Raw genomic sequence first — 17099 nt, forward strand, 5'->3', positions numbered from 1 at the left:
GCGGCGGCAGCCATGGATAGATTAATGCTATGCATGCTATATACACATACATGTTGATTATTAACATATCAAAGCAATGACTACAATAATTAAAATGACCTTCAAACTTTCTGATCTGCATAGGTGTAAAAGGTGGTAAATTGGTGGTATCTCAATCCTATACCCCAAGGTTTGTATAGAATATAACATGATCATAATAAATAATATGTCAAACTAGCTCGACGCGTTTCGTGGTTTGGTGGTACCACTGATCAGGAGCAGGCTCGTGATACTGATCTAAGTCCCACTTGCCCCCATTGTCCCACTCCCCCCCCCAATTCTTATGTTTACACACGTATTGAACATAGTGGCCCTTAACCACTTCTTCTGGGGTCCACCGCCTGCCTGGGGTCCTTCTTCATGCCTGCATGACATGGACGCTTCCTACTGGATATGCAGCGGTGAAGTCTTCTCAGATCCAGAGAAGGGCAGTGCCAGGGGCAAGGAACTGGTGATCTCAGGAGGGCATCGCAATGCCATCCGGAACCAACGGTGGTGTGGGGACCTGTTGGGGGAACTTAGGTGAGTATATCTGGCTTCACAAGATAAGGAAAAGACATTTCATATTGGCATGGGTTAGAAAGGGGTGAGAGGGGGGGATGGTCAAAATGTTTTATTTTATTCTGGTGTGGGGCTTTAACACTGAAAATCCTGAATGAACCCTTTGTGCGCTGTGTTATACAAGAAACACGTTCTTTTTCTTTGCCCACCGCAGGAAGATATCTGCAATAAAATGCATTTTTTCTCGTTGCCCGCACTGTGCAGTAAGTCCTCCTCTATATTTAGCTCTGCACAAGCAAAATGTACTGACAGCTTCTCCAGAGCCATTAAAAGAAGATCCTGTCACCTCGGCAGTGTACTGGGCAGCTTGGAGCGACAACCTGTGCGCTGACCCTCCCATTTCTGCGGTGGCAGAGGTGACTTTCATAGCAGCCGGCAAAAGTGACAAGCTTTATGTGCTTCCATCCTCAAACTTAAAGGAAACTTGTATTGAGGTACACTATATTGTCAAAAGTATTGGGACACCTGCCTTTATACACACAAACTTAGGCGCGCATCTTTGTGCGGGCGTAACGTATCCTATTTACGTTACGCCTCCACAACTTTGACAGGCAAGTGCCGTATTCTCAAACCAAAGTTGCGGCGGCGTAGCGTAAATAGGCCAGCGTAAGCCCGCCTAATTCAAATGTGGAAGATGTGGGCGTGCGTTATGTACATTTTATGTGACCCCACGTAAATGACGCTTTTTTACGAACGGCGCATGCGCCGTCCGTGAAAGTATCCCAGTGCGCATGCTCCAAATTAACCCGCAAGAAGCCAATGCTTTCGAAAGTGAACATAAATAACGCGCAGCCCTATTCGTGAACGACTTACGCAAACAACGTAAAACGTGAAAAATTTGACGCTGTTCCGACGTCCATACATAACATAGGATACGCCTCATATACGCCTCATATAGCAGGGGTAACTTTACGCCGGGAAAAGCCTAACGTAAACGGCGTATCTGTACTGCGTCGGCCGGGCGTACGTTTGTGAATTGGCGTATCTAGCTGATTTACATATTTCTAGTACACGCCCCTAGCGGCCAGCATAAATATGCAGTTAAGATACGACGGCGTAAGAGATTTACGCTGGTCGTATCTTAGTGAAATTTTGGCATATCTGATTCTTTGAATCAGGCGCCAAGATACGACGGCTCGGACTCAAAGTTACGACGGCGTGTACGAGAATCCGGGCCTTAGTCCGTAGGGTTCAATATTGAGTTGCCCACCCTTTGCAGCTATAACAGCTTCAACTCTTCTGGGAAGGCCGTCCACAAGGTTTAGGAGTGTCTATGGGAATGTTTGACCATTCTTCCAGAAGCGCATTTGTGAGGTCAGGCATCTCTGTTGGACAAAAAGGCCTGGCTCGCAGTCACCGCTGCAATTCATCCCAAGGTTTTTCGTGGTCACCCATACCCCCCCCCCCCCTCACCATTTGCTGGTTAAAGTAGAGTAACACACACCTGACCAGTTCTTCTAGGTGCAGAGCTCACAAATACATCAAAAACTATCACAAAACATTAATAGATGAGACACATCCATATATACACTATACAGAGATCTGATTTATTGGACAGATTGCTTGCTAACCCCCCCCGAGTCTTGTCTCCATGAACCGTAGTGACACGACTTACTCCAGAGTATCATTGATTTATTGACTGATTGATTGATTTGACTGATTGATTCATTACAGTTTATCTTCAGTGCTGCACTGCTTCTGCTAACAACCTGTGATAAATGGAAGCATTTTTTTTTTTTGTCTCTTTCAAAGCATTAATCATTTCAAAAGCTTATTATTCAGTGACAGTACCATCGGTCCCTGAGACTGGATGACAATCACTCTCAAATTCACTAAGTGGAGTGCTGTCAAAAAAATTGTCTACTTATAGAATGAGCAAATTTCCTTTTTAAAAAAAGTTTTGCTGCAGTGTACTGGATCATGATTGCCATCTAGTGGATCTTTGCAGCATTACAAAGTGATTGTTTACGCCACCCTTTTTTTTTTTTGTGGCAGAGCGTTAGTTTGTTACAGTATTACCAAGGTGCAGGGACACCAACACCGGCTGGTGATAGAATGTTTTGGCGCCTGTATGCGAGATCTGTTACAAAAATGTAGGGCCAGATTCACGTACAGCGGCGTATATTTGAACGGGCGTAGCGCAGCTCATATGCGCTACCCCGACGTAACATAGAGAGGCAAGACCGGTATTCACAAAGCACTTGCTCCCTAAGTTACGGTGGCGTAGCGTAAATGGGCTAGCGTAAGCCCGCCTAATTCAAAGTAGGCAGGTAGTGGGCGTGTTGTATTGAAATGAATCGTGACCCCATGTATATGAAGCGCCGAACGAACGGGGCATGCTCAGAATCACGTAGAGTTTACTCCCTAAGGCTGCATTCACACCTGAACACGGCGTATTGTACTGCGATTTGCTGCGACAAAACGCGGCGTTTTTTAAGCCTAACATACGCCGGAGGGGTGATTAACATTGCCGCCTGAAAAAAAGGGTCCGGGACTTGTTTTGAGCTTCAGGCGTACGGCGTTTCGGCGTTCGGCGTGGAGATGTGAACCATCTCCATAGCCGACAATGTTAAATCACCCCTCCAGCGTATTGCAGGCTGCAATAGCGTCGGGCTTCAGGCGTTAAAACGCCTAGGTGTGAATGGAACCTTACTAGGGTTGTCCAGATACCGATACCAGTATCGGTATCGGGACCGATACCGAGTATTTGCACTAGTACTCGTACTCGCGCAAATACTCCCGATACCAAAATAGAATACTTTTTTTTTTTTGTGACATCGAACACAAATTGGATGGCACTATTGGATGGCACTGATAGGTGGCACTGGCATTGATTGAATGGCACTCATAAATGGATGGCACTGATAGGTGGCACTGGCATTGATTGGGTGGCACTGATGAGATGCACTAATAAGCTGCCTCCCTGCACTGATGCACTAATGGGCACTGATCTGCACTGATAGGTGGCACTGGCTAGCTGCACTTTTGGGCACTGGCACCGATGAGCTGCACTGACAGTGATCACTCCTTCAATGACATGTAGTTTTCCAGTACCGTATGCTAAAAAACAGCCCCACACCATGATGTACCAGTTCTTCATAATTCTAAAGAAAATATCTTTGGTCTGTATTGTGGTTTGAAAACGGTCACATGACATTAAAAAAAAGTATCGGTATTCGGTATCGGCGACTACTTGAAAAAAAGTATCGGTACTTGTACTCGGTCCTAAAAAAGTGGTATCGGGACAACCCTAAACCTTACATACGCAAGCTCAATGCCTACGACGTGAACGTAACCTACGCCCAGCCCCATTCACGTACGACTTATGTAAACGACGTAAAATCTGACGGCAGTTCCGACGTCCATACCCTACATGACTTAGACCAACTTTTTGGTGGTTTAACTTTACGCCGGACGTATGCCTTACGTAAATGGCGTAGCTTATTGCGACGGGCGCAAGTACATTCGTGAATCGGCGTATCTAGGTCATTTACATATGCGACACGTAAATCAATGGAAGCGCCCCTAGCGGCCAGCGTAAATATGCGCCCAAGATACGACGGCGTAGGAGACTTACGTCGGTCGGATGGAGCCGAAATTTAGGCGTATCTCTTTTGCAGAATCAAGCGCATAGATACGACGGCGCATCCGTGGACTTACGCGGCGTATTATTAGATACGTCGGCGTAAGTCTTTGTGAATCCGGGCCGTAGTCTTTAAGGAAAGGTAAGACATACAGTGAAGTGTCTATTTTATCTATATGAGTTGACTTCCTTGAAAAATATGGGTGTGCATGTAAACGTGAGTGCCAGCGGTAATGCTCGCATAGCCACGCACAGCGTTTTCTGTAATGCATCTCAAAAATGCGCTGCAGCTGTGGCTCACAGGCTCCATTACGATAAGCAGTTTTTACTCTAACACACGATCGGAAATTCCGACAAGAAAACCATGGATTTTTTTCTGACGGAATGTTGGCTCTCAAATTTGTGTTGCATACACACGGTCACACAAATGTTGTCGGAAATTCCGACCGTACCATGACGTACAAAGACGCACAAAGAGCCGAGATCAATGAAGTTCAAAAGGCAGTTCGGCTCTTCTGCTTGATTCTGAGCATGCGTGTTTTTTTTGCGCGTCGGAATTACATACAGACAAGCCGATTTTCCGATAGGAACTTTTAGACAGGGTTTTGTCTGGAAGTCTGTTAATTTTCACTGAACAATAAAAGAGGATTGCTCAGAGCTGGATTAACTCTGTGTGGCCAGACTGGGCACAGATGATAGGAAATCTTATTCTCTACATTGTGACATCCACTTTAATCCTCTAACTAATCACTATACTGAAAACAAAAAACACCCCATCAAAATGCCCTTTTTACTTACCTGTAGCCATGGTCACACGACGCTCCAGCCCAGAGTCCTCCCCTCTTCCAGGTTTACTTGTACTGGTTTGGGCCCTTTGAAGGCAGATATCAGCAGAGGGGAGCAAATAGGCATCTCCGGGGGGGGGGGGGGGGGGCACCGATCAATGGACCCAGAAACAGCAGCAGTGTGGGACCTAGATGGGGGACTTAGGTGAGCATATTTGGCCACCAAGTAATGGGGAATAAAGACTAATAACATGGGTTAGAGTTGGGTGTGAGGTAGGGCTGGTAGAAAAAATGAGGGGCTTTAAAGGTTTCTGACACACCCAGAGGTGGCAAATACTAAAGATTGCAGGCTGCAGGGCTTTAAGATATCAGAGTCAGGATTTGTTGCACACTGGAGTGGTAAGTATTCAGTCTTCTATACCAGGGGTCTCCAAACATTCTAAACAAAGGGCCGGTTTATTGTCCTTTAGACTCTTGGAGGGCCGGACTTTGGCCAGCGGGGGTGGAAATTTTCCTAGCATCAGTGGGACTAGACATATGGAATTAGGGGAATAAATTGTGCCCCATCATTGGTATCATAGGGAGGAATAGTGGCCCATTAGTGGTGTCAGTGGGAGAAATAGTTCTTCACTGTCTGTGTCAGATGTCAGAATAGTGTCTCTCTTATCAGTGGGAGGGATACTGCCCAGAGGGCCGGATAAAGGCATGCAACGGGCCGCATCCGGCCCTCGGGCCGCAGTTTGGAGACCACTGTTCTATAGCAAGAGCAATTTCTTTTTTATTCCTTTTGGGAAATGACGGAGTTGCTTTAAAGCCAAAGGCAGCCAGGCAACTAGCATTTTTAAAAAGTGGTCAGCAGTGTCATCTCCTGTATTTCTTTTGGTTACTTTGAGACACACATTATTGCTGCGGTCAAACCCTCCATTCTTGTTCTTTGCTATATCATTTCATACCAGATTTTGGTAATGTATTTTGAGTGAAGTGCAGTTCAGCACCCTTCCAGCCATATAACTAACAAAATGTTTTCTTCCAGGCCTGGCTGACTGAGATCAATGAGTATGCCCAGAAAGATGTGGTCATCATGCTTCTTGGAAACAAGGTGAGGAAAAGATTAAAGAGAATTGTAGAGCTACCCCTGCAAGGGCCGCTGGAAGTCGCTTGTCCCCATTGGTTGCCCTGACCTGGCAAGCTCCCCAACCAGTGGCGGCCCGTCCATAGGAGGCGCACGGGCGCTGCTCCCCAAGCTATTCACACACAAAAAACAAAGGGCCCCTTTAAGAGTATAAACAAAAAAAGTCAGTGCTGCTATCCATACATCACATAGAACATAGCAGCAGGGTGTCAGTGAATACATCTGTCCTGTAGTGTATACAGCTATATACAATCACCTTATTCCTCCCTGTATATAGAGAGTCTCAATATATAGGAAGGAAGAAGGTGGGTGTATATAGCTTTATATACTACACAGATCTACATAAATTGTGATTACATCTGTCCTGTGTAGTGTATACACCTATATACACCCACCTTCCTTCCTGTATATAGAGACCTTCCTTCATCATCATTGACAGCAGATATACATCATCTGTCCCGTTACTGTATATATAGCTGTATACAGGACATATTGTGTATATCTGCAGTCAGTAATGATGGAGGGAGGTCTCTATATACAGGAAGGAAGGTGGGTGTAAATAGCTAGCTGTATACAGGACAGATGATGTATACCTGTATACCCTGATCTGTAATGCTGAGCTGTATACCCTGATCTGTAATGCTGAGCTGTATACCCTGATCTGTAATGCTGAGCTATATACCCTGATCTGTAATGCTGAGCTATATACTCTGATCTGTAATGCTAAGCTGTATACCCTGATCTGTAATGCTGAGCTGTATACCCTAATCTGTAATGCTGAGCTATATACCCTGATCTGTAATGCTGAGCTATATACCCTGATCTGTAATGCTGAGCTGTATACCCTGATCTGTAATGCTGAGCTGTATACCCTGATCTGAAATTCTGAGCTGTATACCCTGATCTGTAATGCTGAGCTATATATCCTGATCTGTAATGCTGAGCTATATACCCTGATCTGTAATGCTGAGCTGTATACCCTGATCTGTAATGCTGAGCTATATACCCTGATCTGTGAGGCTGAGCTATATACCCTGATCTGTGAGGCTGAGCTGTATACCGTGATCTGCGAGGCTGAGCTATATACTCTGATCTGTGAGGCTGAGCTATATACTCTGATCTGTGAGGCTGAGCTATATACCCTGATCTGTGAGGTTGAGCTATATACTCTGATCTGCGAGGCTGAGCTGTATACCGTGATCTGCGAGGCTGAGCTATATACTCTGATCTGTGAGGCTGAGCTATATACTCTGATCTGTGAGGCTGAGCTATATACCCTGATCTGTGAGGCTGAGCTATATACCCTGATCTGTGAGGCTGAGCTGTATACCCTGATCTGTGAGGCTGAGCTATATACCCTGATCTGGGAGGCTGAGCTATATACCCTGATCTGGGAGGCTGAGCTATATACCCTGATCTGCGAGGCTGAGCTGTATACCCTGATCTGTGAGGCTGAGCTATATACCCTGATCTGTGAGGCTGAGCTGTATACCCTGATCTGTGAGGCTGAGCTATATACCCTGATCTGTGAGGCTGAGCTGTATACCCTGATCTGGGAGGCTGAGCTATATACCTTGATCTGCGAGGCTGAGCTGTATACCCTGATCTGTGAGGCTGAGCTATATACCCTGATCTGTGAGGCTGAGCTGTATACCCTGATCTGTGAGGCTGAGCTGTATACCCTGATCTGTGAGGCTGAGCTGAGAAATAGTGCTCCATCATTGGTTTCAGTGGGAGGAATAGTGCCCCATCATTGGTTTCAGTGGGAGGAATAGTGCCCCATCATTAGTGTCAGTGGGAGGAATGGTGCCCCATCATTAGTGTCAGTGGGAGGAATAGTGCCCCATCATTGGTGTCAGTGGAAGGAGTAGTCCCCCATCATTGGTGTCAGTGGGAGGAATGGTGCCCCAGCATTGGTGTCAGTGGGAAGAATAGTGCCCCATCATTGGTGTCAGTGGGAGGAGTAGTCCTCCATCATTGGTGTCAGTGGGAAGAATAGTGCCCCATCATTGGTGTCAGTCGGAGGAGTAGTCCTCCATCATTGGTGTCAGTGGGAAGAATAGTGCCCCATCATTGCCGCAGACAGTAGGGGGGAATAATGCCCCAAGGGCTGGATAAAAGTGAGCAAAGGGTTTGGAGACCACTAATCTAGAGGGTAAGGAATAGGGTAAAATCTTTTCCTTATTCCTTGCTCCCATAGGCTTCCTCCCGCCATGTAACTCGTCCTCTTCACCGCTCACAGCCTCTCCAATCTCTAGTCCAGTGGTTCTGCATTGTACATGAAGATGGCAAGGGCTCGCCAACATCCTAGGAGAGTCAGAGAGCGGAGGAGAGCGTTGGCTGCTGGGGAAGTGAAGAATCAGGGGCCAGATTCACGTAGGAGGGCGTAACTTTGTGCGGGCGTAGCGTATCCTATTTACGCTACGCCTCCGCAACTTAGACGGGCAAGTGCAGTATTCACAAAGCACTTAAATGGGCCGGCGTAAGCCCGCGTAATTCAAATGTGGAAGAGGTGGGCGTGTTGTATGTAAATCAATCGTGACCCCACGTAAATGACGCGCCTAACGAATGGCGCATGCACGCGCATGCTCAGTATCACATCGAATTTACGCCCTAAGATACGCCGGCTCAATGCCTGTGACGTGAACGTAACCTACGCACAGCCCCATTCACGTACGACTTACGTAAACGATGTAAAAAGATACGCTTGTTCCGACGTCCATACCTTGCATTACCTGCGCCTCATATTGCAGGGGTAACTTTACGCCGGACGTAAGCCTTACGTAAACGGCGTAGCGGGTGCAAGTACGTTCGTGAATCGGCGTATCTAGCTAATTTACATATTCGACGTGTAAATCTATGGAAGCGCCCCTAGCGGCCAGCGTAAATATGCACCCCAAGATACGACGGCGTAGGAGACTTATGCCGCTCGTATCTAGGCAACAGAGAGGCGTATCTGATTCTATGAATCAGCGCACAGATACGACGGCACAGATTCGGAATTTACGACGGCGTACGTGGAGATACGCCGTCGTAAGTCCTTTGAGAATCTGGCCCAAGAAAAGTATCACTACATATTACTTTCAGCCTAAACAAAGCCAGATATTACCCTGTGCAGTAGGGGGCGCTGTCTTGTTAATTATACAGCTGACGGATGTTTCGTTTTAGAATTGATTTTGCTGCCCTGCCTCACACTTTTGGATCGATCAGAATGGTGGAGTCGATCTTAGAGTACAGCCTTGGTCATATTGTAATTCCGCTTCGCAAGCAAAGGGTTAAATCGTAATAATCGTATAATAGGTTTCCCAGTCTGGTGCTGAGAAGACTTTAACTCTCGTTAAATATTCATCATTTACTTGAAAGCTCACAATGCATAAAACATGTGTTCACACTCCTCACCGGGGCCCTGGCGCTCCTCTGAGTTGTAAAATGAAATTCTGGTCCAGAGAACAATTCTTTTCTTCAAGTGCTTTATGTGCAAAACCCGGTGACAGAATTCCCGAGCCAAGCTGTCCAGTAATGGCCTCATTTCAATTGTGATTTGTATTCATCTCCCCTCAGGTGGACTCCGCTCATGAACGGGTCGTCAAGATGGAAGATGGAGAGCGGCTGGCAAAGGTGAGTTGGGAATATAAAACCTACCTAAAGTACAACGTTGTAGATCTAAACCCTAGCTCAGTGATGGAGAACCTTGGCACCCCAGATGTTTTGGAACTACATTTCCCATGATGCTCAACTACACTGCAGAGTGCATGAGCATCGTGGGAAATGTAGTTCCAAAACATCTGGGGAGCCAAGGTTCACCATCACTGCCCTAGCTTGATGACATTTCAATTGATACAGCCCCGTTTCTCATAGACAATCGTCATTTGTTTTAATAAAATAGTGTTTAAATGTAATCTCAATGCTGCCGATCTCCTCTGGCCCCTTTCAGCCACTTCCTATCTACAGGCGCTCGCTCCATCATTGGCTACACATCATTGCTCTGGTCCGGCTTCCTGGGGGTGACAGCAGAGCAGGGCCGATCCTAGGGTCACAGGCGCCTGGGTGCAGAAATATTTCTAGCGCCCCCACATGGGTGTGGTCATTTTACTAACTCCTCCCCTTTACAAATGTTTTTATGGCAACGACTCAACCACAGAGATGCTCCCCCACAAAGTCTTCATTACCCTGCGATCCTTACATGATCTCTTAACAATAAACAAAATACAGGAAGAGAAGCAGAGTACTTTATTGGGACCGTTTTTTGTTACAGAGTCTGTTAGAAAGACCCCCAGACATACTACAGACATGATACAGAAGATGGTCAGAGACTGCAGACATAATACAGGAAATGATCAGAGACTGCAGACATAGTACAGAAGATGGTCAGAGACTGAAGACACAGTACAGAAGATGGTCAGAGACTGAAGACACAGTACAGAAGATGGTCAGAGACTTTAGACACAGTACAGAAGATGGTCAAAGACTGCAGACATAGGGCCAAATCCACAAAGATCGTGCCTAACTTAATTTTTCCCATTTAAGTTACACTGCCTTAAAATTTCTACCTAAGTGCCCGATCCACAAAGCAAATTTTGGGCTGTGTAACTTAAATTCTGCTGGCGCAAGGCGTTCCTATTGTAATGGGGGCGATTCCCATTTAAAATAGGCGCGCTCCCGCGCCGGCCGTACTGCGCATGCTTGTGACGTCATTTTCCCGACGTGCATAGCGCGAAATTACGTTACGTCGAGCTTTGTGGATTGCGACGGGTCAATAAAGTTGCGTCGGGAAAAAAAAAAGATACGGCGGGAAAAAAAAAAATCAAATTTAAAAAAAAAACGCGTCGCTGGACAGAAGGGTCTGCTTTCACATGGTGTACTAACTTTACACCTTGTAAAAGCAGCCCAAATTTTGCGTATGCAACTTAATACTTACTGAGAAAAAACGAAGCTGAAAAGCTTCGTGGATCTCCGTAAGTGCTAATTTGCATACCCGAGGCGGCATTTCGACACGAAATGCCCCCAGCGGCGGATGCGGTACTGCATCCTAAGATCCGACAGTGTAATTCAATTACACATGCCGGATCTTCTCCCTAACTATGGAAAACTGATTCTGTGGATCAGTTCCATAGTTAGGAACAGGGATACGACGGAGTAACAGCAGTTACGCCGGCGTATCCCTTTTGAGGATTTGGCCCATAGTACAGAAGATGGTCAGAGACTGCAGACACAGTACAGAAGACGGTCAGAGACTGCAGACATGGTACAGGAGACGGTCAGAAACTGTAGACATAGTACAGAAGACGGTCAGAGACTGCAGACGTAGTACAGAAGATGGTCAGAGACTGCAGACATAATACAGGAAATGATCAGAGACTGCAGACATAGTACAGAAGATGGTCAGAGACTGCAGACATAGTACAGAAGATGGTCAGAGACTGCAGACATAGTACAGAAGATGGTCAGAGACTGCAGACATAGTACAGAAGATGGTCAGAGACTGCAGACATCAGTCCTCTGTTTCATCCTAATTAGAAGATTGGTTTGACAAGTAGATCCCACCCTGTCAGCTAGTTATTTATCACTAGTATGCTGCCATGGTTGCTCCAGAAAACAGAAAATTGTATCAAATACTTACCGTAATTTTCCTTTCCTGACGCCAAACCATGGCAGCATACGGTCCCACCCTTGTACGTTTTAGTATGTAGCTAAGTACAGAGAATAATTGATGCCATTCACTGGCCCTGAGGGAGTGGTCAAGAGGCGGAGCTCTATCACTAGTATGCTGCCATGGTTTGGCATCAGCAAAGGAAAAAATTACGGTAAGTATTTGCTACAATTTTCCGTTGATCCGGACTAAATGCATTGGCATTGATGTTTTTGCAATAAATGATAACCACTGTTGGATGCCATTGCGAGTGCCAACTTCTCTTCTTGTGATTGGTGTTACCTGAGCCTCGGGCAGCCTGTAGGTCTAAGCCCCGGGCAGAGTGCTTACACGCCTGTATTCATTTGAAGTGCTCTCCAGTGTTTGAGGAGACGGGTGCCCCTTTTCAGATAGGATGTATGGGGCCCCTATGTTTTCTACTGGTGGCGCGATGCACGGTAGACCTTGTCCATCAATCCATACCTTTGTTGTGTCTTGCAGGAATATAGCGTGCCATTCATGGAGACGAGTGCCAAAAGTGGACTGAACGTGGAATTAGCATTCATGGCCATTGCAAAGTAAGTCTGTCTCTGCCTATCTCTCAAAGTTTAGAAATGTCTATGGAAGGAGATGATGTAGATTTATCCCAATTTATATAAACTATTAGGTAGATTCAGGTAGAATGGTGCAAAGTTACGGCGGCGTAGCTTAGCGTGTTTAGGCTACGCCGCCGTAAGTTAGCAAGGCAAGTACATGATTCACAATGTACTTGCCTGCTATGTTACGGCGGCGTAGCCTAAAGCGGGCGGGCGTAAGGGCGCCTAATTCAAATGTGTGTAAGGGGGGCGTGTTTTATGTTAATAAGGCTTGACCTTACGTTTTTGATGTTTTTTTTACTGCGAATTTGATGGAATAACTTTAGGCCTGATAATGGCTTACGGAAACGGCATAAATTTACTGCGGCGGCCGGGCGTATGTTCGTGAATCGGCGTATCTACTAATTTAGATATTCTACGCCGACCGAAATGGAAGCGCAACCTAGCGGCCATCCGAAATATTGCAACCTAAGATAGGACGGCGCAAGCCGTCGTATCTTAGATATGTTTAGGCGTATCTCTGTTTGAGAATACACTTAAACATAAGTCGGCGTAGATTCTGAGTTAGGTCGGCTTATCTACTGATAAGTCGGCCTAACTCTACCTATATATTCTCTTGTACATGGACAAAACATGGGGTACGACTTGTCATGCAACTTTGATGTCCAAAAGTCGTATGAAAGCCACACAAGTTTAAATGGGGTGTGAATGGGACAGGCCAGAACTTGATCTTTGGTCAGTATAATTAAATCTGAGCTCCAGGTATGTATTGCAGTTACATTGGAGTTAGCTTGGATGCACGTCTCATAATTGAGAGACCGCTATGAAAGTTGACAATTGCTGCACTATTTGGCGCTACAATAGTGATAACTGCGATCTGACAGAAGCTTCCTCTCTGCTTATTGACCAATGGGGGGAAAGGGAGGTTGCTCAACTCTGCACTGATGCCATTCACAGAACGCCTTGTATTTTTATTTATTTTTCTGAATGAAAGGCAGAATCTGTCCAAGGAAGAGAGGAGAGACAGTGATATCATAATGTCCAATCAGATAACACTTTGTATTCACAGAAAATTTACAAAGAATTCTGTGAATGGCAGCAGTGCAGAGCAAGTGGCAATGTGTGGTCAGTGAACAGAGGGGAAGTAGCTCAGCCAAGGCCCGAGAAAATGACTTCCTTCTCTGTAGTAGCCCTTCATGTATGACATACAGTGCATCCGAAAAGTATTCACAACGCTTCACCTTTTCCACATTTTGTCATGTTACAGCCTTAGGCCCCTTTCACTTGGTTGGACCGTTCAGGTCCGCCTGTCATATTTGTCGATGGACCTGAACGGCCGCACCATACTTCTCTATGGAGCATCGGATGTCAGCGGAGACATGTCCGCTGACATCCGACCTGATCCGCTAAAATCAGACGAATGGCGATACGTCGCCATCCGTCCATGGCAGATTGGATCGGGTAAGATCTGATGAAAACGAACATGCTGTCTGTTTTCATCAGATCTCTCTATAGGAGACAGCGGCGCTGCACAAGCCCCTCCCCGCTCAGTGAGCAGAGAGGGACTTGTCATCTTCTGCGGAGAGATCTCCCGCTGAGCTGGCGGACTCCGCTGAGACGGAGTCCGCCTAGTGTGAAAGATTCTTTATTCCAAAATGGATTAAATTAATTATTTTTCTCAAGATTCTACAAACAATACCCCATACTGACAACGTGAAAAACGTTTTTTTAAATCTTTGCAAATTTATAAAAAAAAAATCAGATGTACATAAGTATTCACAGCCTTTGCCATGACACTCAAAATTTAACTCAGCTCAGTCCTGTTTCCACTCATCATCCATGAGATGTTTCCAGGGCTTTTTTTCTCAGACAATAGGTGCAGGAACTCCCCCTTTCAGAGTCACCCCTTTTCTCCGCCCCTACCCACCTCCCAGTACCGCCCCTTTTAGACAATATAGAACCAAGTATCATTTTGTGGTGCTAAATAATTTATATGGAATTTGGTAATATCAAGAAAAGCAGTAAAATAGATCCCCTGCAGCCAGCAACAATAGATCCCCCTAACAACAATGGACCACCCACAACAAAATTTCCCCGCCAGCAAGAATAGACTCACGGCAGCATCAACAGATCTCCGTACAGCAAACATTAATAGACTCACATTAATAGACTCTCTCTGGCTGCCATCAACAATAGACCCCTCCCCCAACAGTAGATCTCTTTCAGCAACAATTGAACCCCCCCCTAGAAAAAATAGGTCCCCCACCAGCAACAATAGACCCCCCCCCTTCAGAAATTGATCCACAGCAGTGAGCATCAATACCCTGCAGCACACCCCAGCATCCCTTGCCATTACAGTCAGTCCAGAAGGTGCTGGAACTGCGTTCCCCCGCGTTCCAGCTGAAAAAAAAGCCCTGGATGTTTCTACAACTTGATTGGAGTGCACCTGTGGTAAATTCAGTTGATTGGACATAATTTGGAAAGGCACACACCTGTTTATCTAAGGTCCAACAGTTAACAGTGCATGTCGGAGCACAAACCAAGCCATGAGGTCCAAGGAATTGTCTGTAGACCTCCGAGACAGGATTGTATGGAGGCACAGATCTGGGAAAGGGTACAGAAAAATGTCTGCAGCATTGAGGGTCCCAATGAGCACAGTGGCCTCCATCATCCATAAATGCAAGAAGTTTTCAACCACCAGGACGCTTCCTAGAGCGGGCCGCCCGGCCAAACTGAGCGATCATGGGAGTGTAGGGACTACTTTGAAGTCGCACTGATATGAATGGTACTCATTGGAAATCATGGGGTACGACTTGTCATGCAACTTGTGTGAAAAGGGCCTGAAACTTTTGCAGACCCCCTGCTCTAGAGCTATGAATGGTATTATCTCCATACAGAAGCAGCAGATTTTTTTTTTTTTAAAGCCTGTGGCGTGCAAAACACAACCCAAAAACTTCACCCGGTGCAGGAAAAAAGTGCACACACATAAGGAGGTGCAACAAAAACCTGTGACGGGTGCATACGTCAATTGGCCCTCCGAAGAGGGCCCCGGGGCACAAGGCTCCTGACAGGGACTGAGGTAGTCAGTGGTCCATGCAGCCGAAGCCACATGAACCCAACAAGGCCCATGTAGCCAAAGCCGGCATGGACCCAACATCCTTGGAGGGACTGCCGAGACAGAACCCTCCTTGGTGAGGCTCCCCCGAAGGGAGACCCCATGAGAGCAGGCGAACTAAGCCAGAAGGCCATGTCCACCTACTCCCAAGACGTTCAGGGCTGGCCCGAGGACCAGCACCCTACTAATCACACATAAAGAAGCAGCAGATGACCAGTAGAAGCATTTCCAGCAGTGACTTGCATGGTACACAAAACCAAGTGAGAAAATAAACCACTAGGGATCAGATGGGAATAGGACAGTGATGGAGAACCTTGGCACCCCAGCTGTTTTGGAACTACATTTCCCATGATGCTCAGCTACACTGAAAAGTGCATAAGCATCATGGGAAATGTAATTCCAAACCATCAGGGGTGCCAAGGCTCACCATCATTGCAAGGGCATGCTTATTAAAAAAAAAAAAAAAAAAAAATTGCATGGCCATTCGTCCAGTGAATTGCGGTGTAGTTGAGCATCATGGGAAATGTAGTTCCAAAACATCTGGGGGTGCCAAGGTTGAAATAGGCCATTCATCCGTCCCATCAATTCGTTTCCAGTACTTTTAACCATTTTTTTAAAACCAATATTTAACATGACTTTTTTATTCCCCCCCTAACAGAGAATTGAAACACAGGTCCATGAAGCTCCCCAACGAGCCAAAATTTAAACTCCATGACTACGTCAAGAAGGAAGTCAAAGGCTCGGGATGCTGCAAGTCCTGATTCTGCCACCTGGATTCTGTACAAAGACTTGATGAGAACTTTCAGCCTTTCCACTAAGGACGGGGGTCACTCAAGAACCCACCCAGCACAGCCCCCTTTATTCTGTGGAAGAGCATTCTCTGTGCATGTCTGTGTTTGTATCTGTGAGGGTAGCAATCTGATGTGTTCAACAAAAGGACATCTAAACAACTAGACTGATTCTGCACAGTTGGCCACTAAGCTGTACATAAGGATAACATATTTACTGTATACCACATCTGAACATAAAGATCTGTTTTATATAAAACTACAGTACAGCTGTGCAGCGCTACAATTTATATGTACATATCTGACTGTTCTGGGGCGTTGTGTTCAAAAACCTCAATGAATGTATTCAATTTTGGTGAGATTGCCTCACAGAATGCACCGACGTGATAATTCAGGGACCAGAGCTGCACATGCTTGCAGGTTTTCTTGAGCAAGCCATCGTCACATCCACTGATGAAGGTTTGGGTGTCCTTTTGTCCACACATGCATCTGCAGCTCCAGAACCCAACAAGAAGCTTCTGGGCTTTTTCTATATATTTTGCCGTTAAGACGAGAAGCTCTGTGTGTAGGTGTTCCAATGCAAAACCATTTAGGTTGGATTCTGTTGTACTTGTTGCTTTAAAAGTAAAGGTAGCCTTTCTGTAAGCCACAGCATATTAATAAAGCACTTTGGCCTCTCACCCAAAAGGTGCCGTATGGAATTCAGACGCTATGGGCAACTGGCTGCCTTGTTTACCCGTACAAGAATTTCAATTCAGTTCTAGGTTAGTCAACTTAAAACCTGAAGCTTGCAGGTTAAAAGGGTTGTAAAGGTACAATATTTTTTTTTTTCCTAAATAGCTTCCTTTACCTTAGTGCAGTCCTCCTTCAC

General features: G+C 46.0%; 1 protein-coding gene across 1 annotated transcript in view; it reads left to right on the forward strand.

The window, feature by feature from the left end:
- RAB26 (RAB26, member RAS oncogene family) overlaps positions 1 to 16915 on the forward strand; it is a 273302-nt gene extending 256387 nt beyond the window's left edge. Inside the window, exons 6-9 of the mRNA XM_040356489.1 lie at positions 6002 to 6067; positions 9662 to 9718; positions 12231 to 12307; positions 16099 to 16915. Coding sequence (XP_040212423.1) covers positions 6002 to 6067; positions 9662 to 9718; positions 12231 to 12307; positions 16099 to 16201 — 303 coding nt within the window. The 3' untranslated portion in view covers positions 16202 to 16915. The remainder of the gene's footprint in view (positions 1 to 6001; positions 6068 to 9661; positions 9719 to 12230; positions 12308 to 16098) is intronic.
- Positions 16916 to 17099: the final 184 nt, after the last annotated feature.

The sequence above is a fragment of the Rana temporaria genome, chromosome 6 (genome assembly GCF_905171775.1).
Source record: "Rana temporaria chromosome 6, aRanTem1.1, whole genome shotgun sequence".
Classification (NCBI taxonomy): domain Eukaryota; kingdom Metazoa; phylum Chordata; class Amphibia; order Anura; family Ranidae; genus Rana; species Rana temporaria.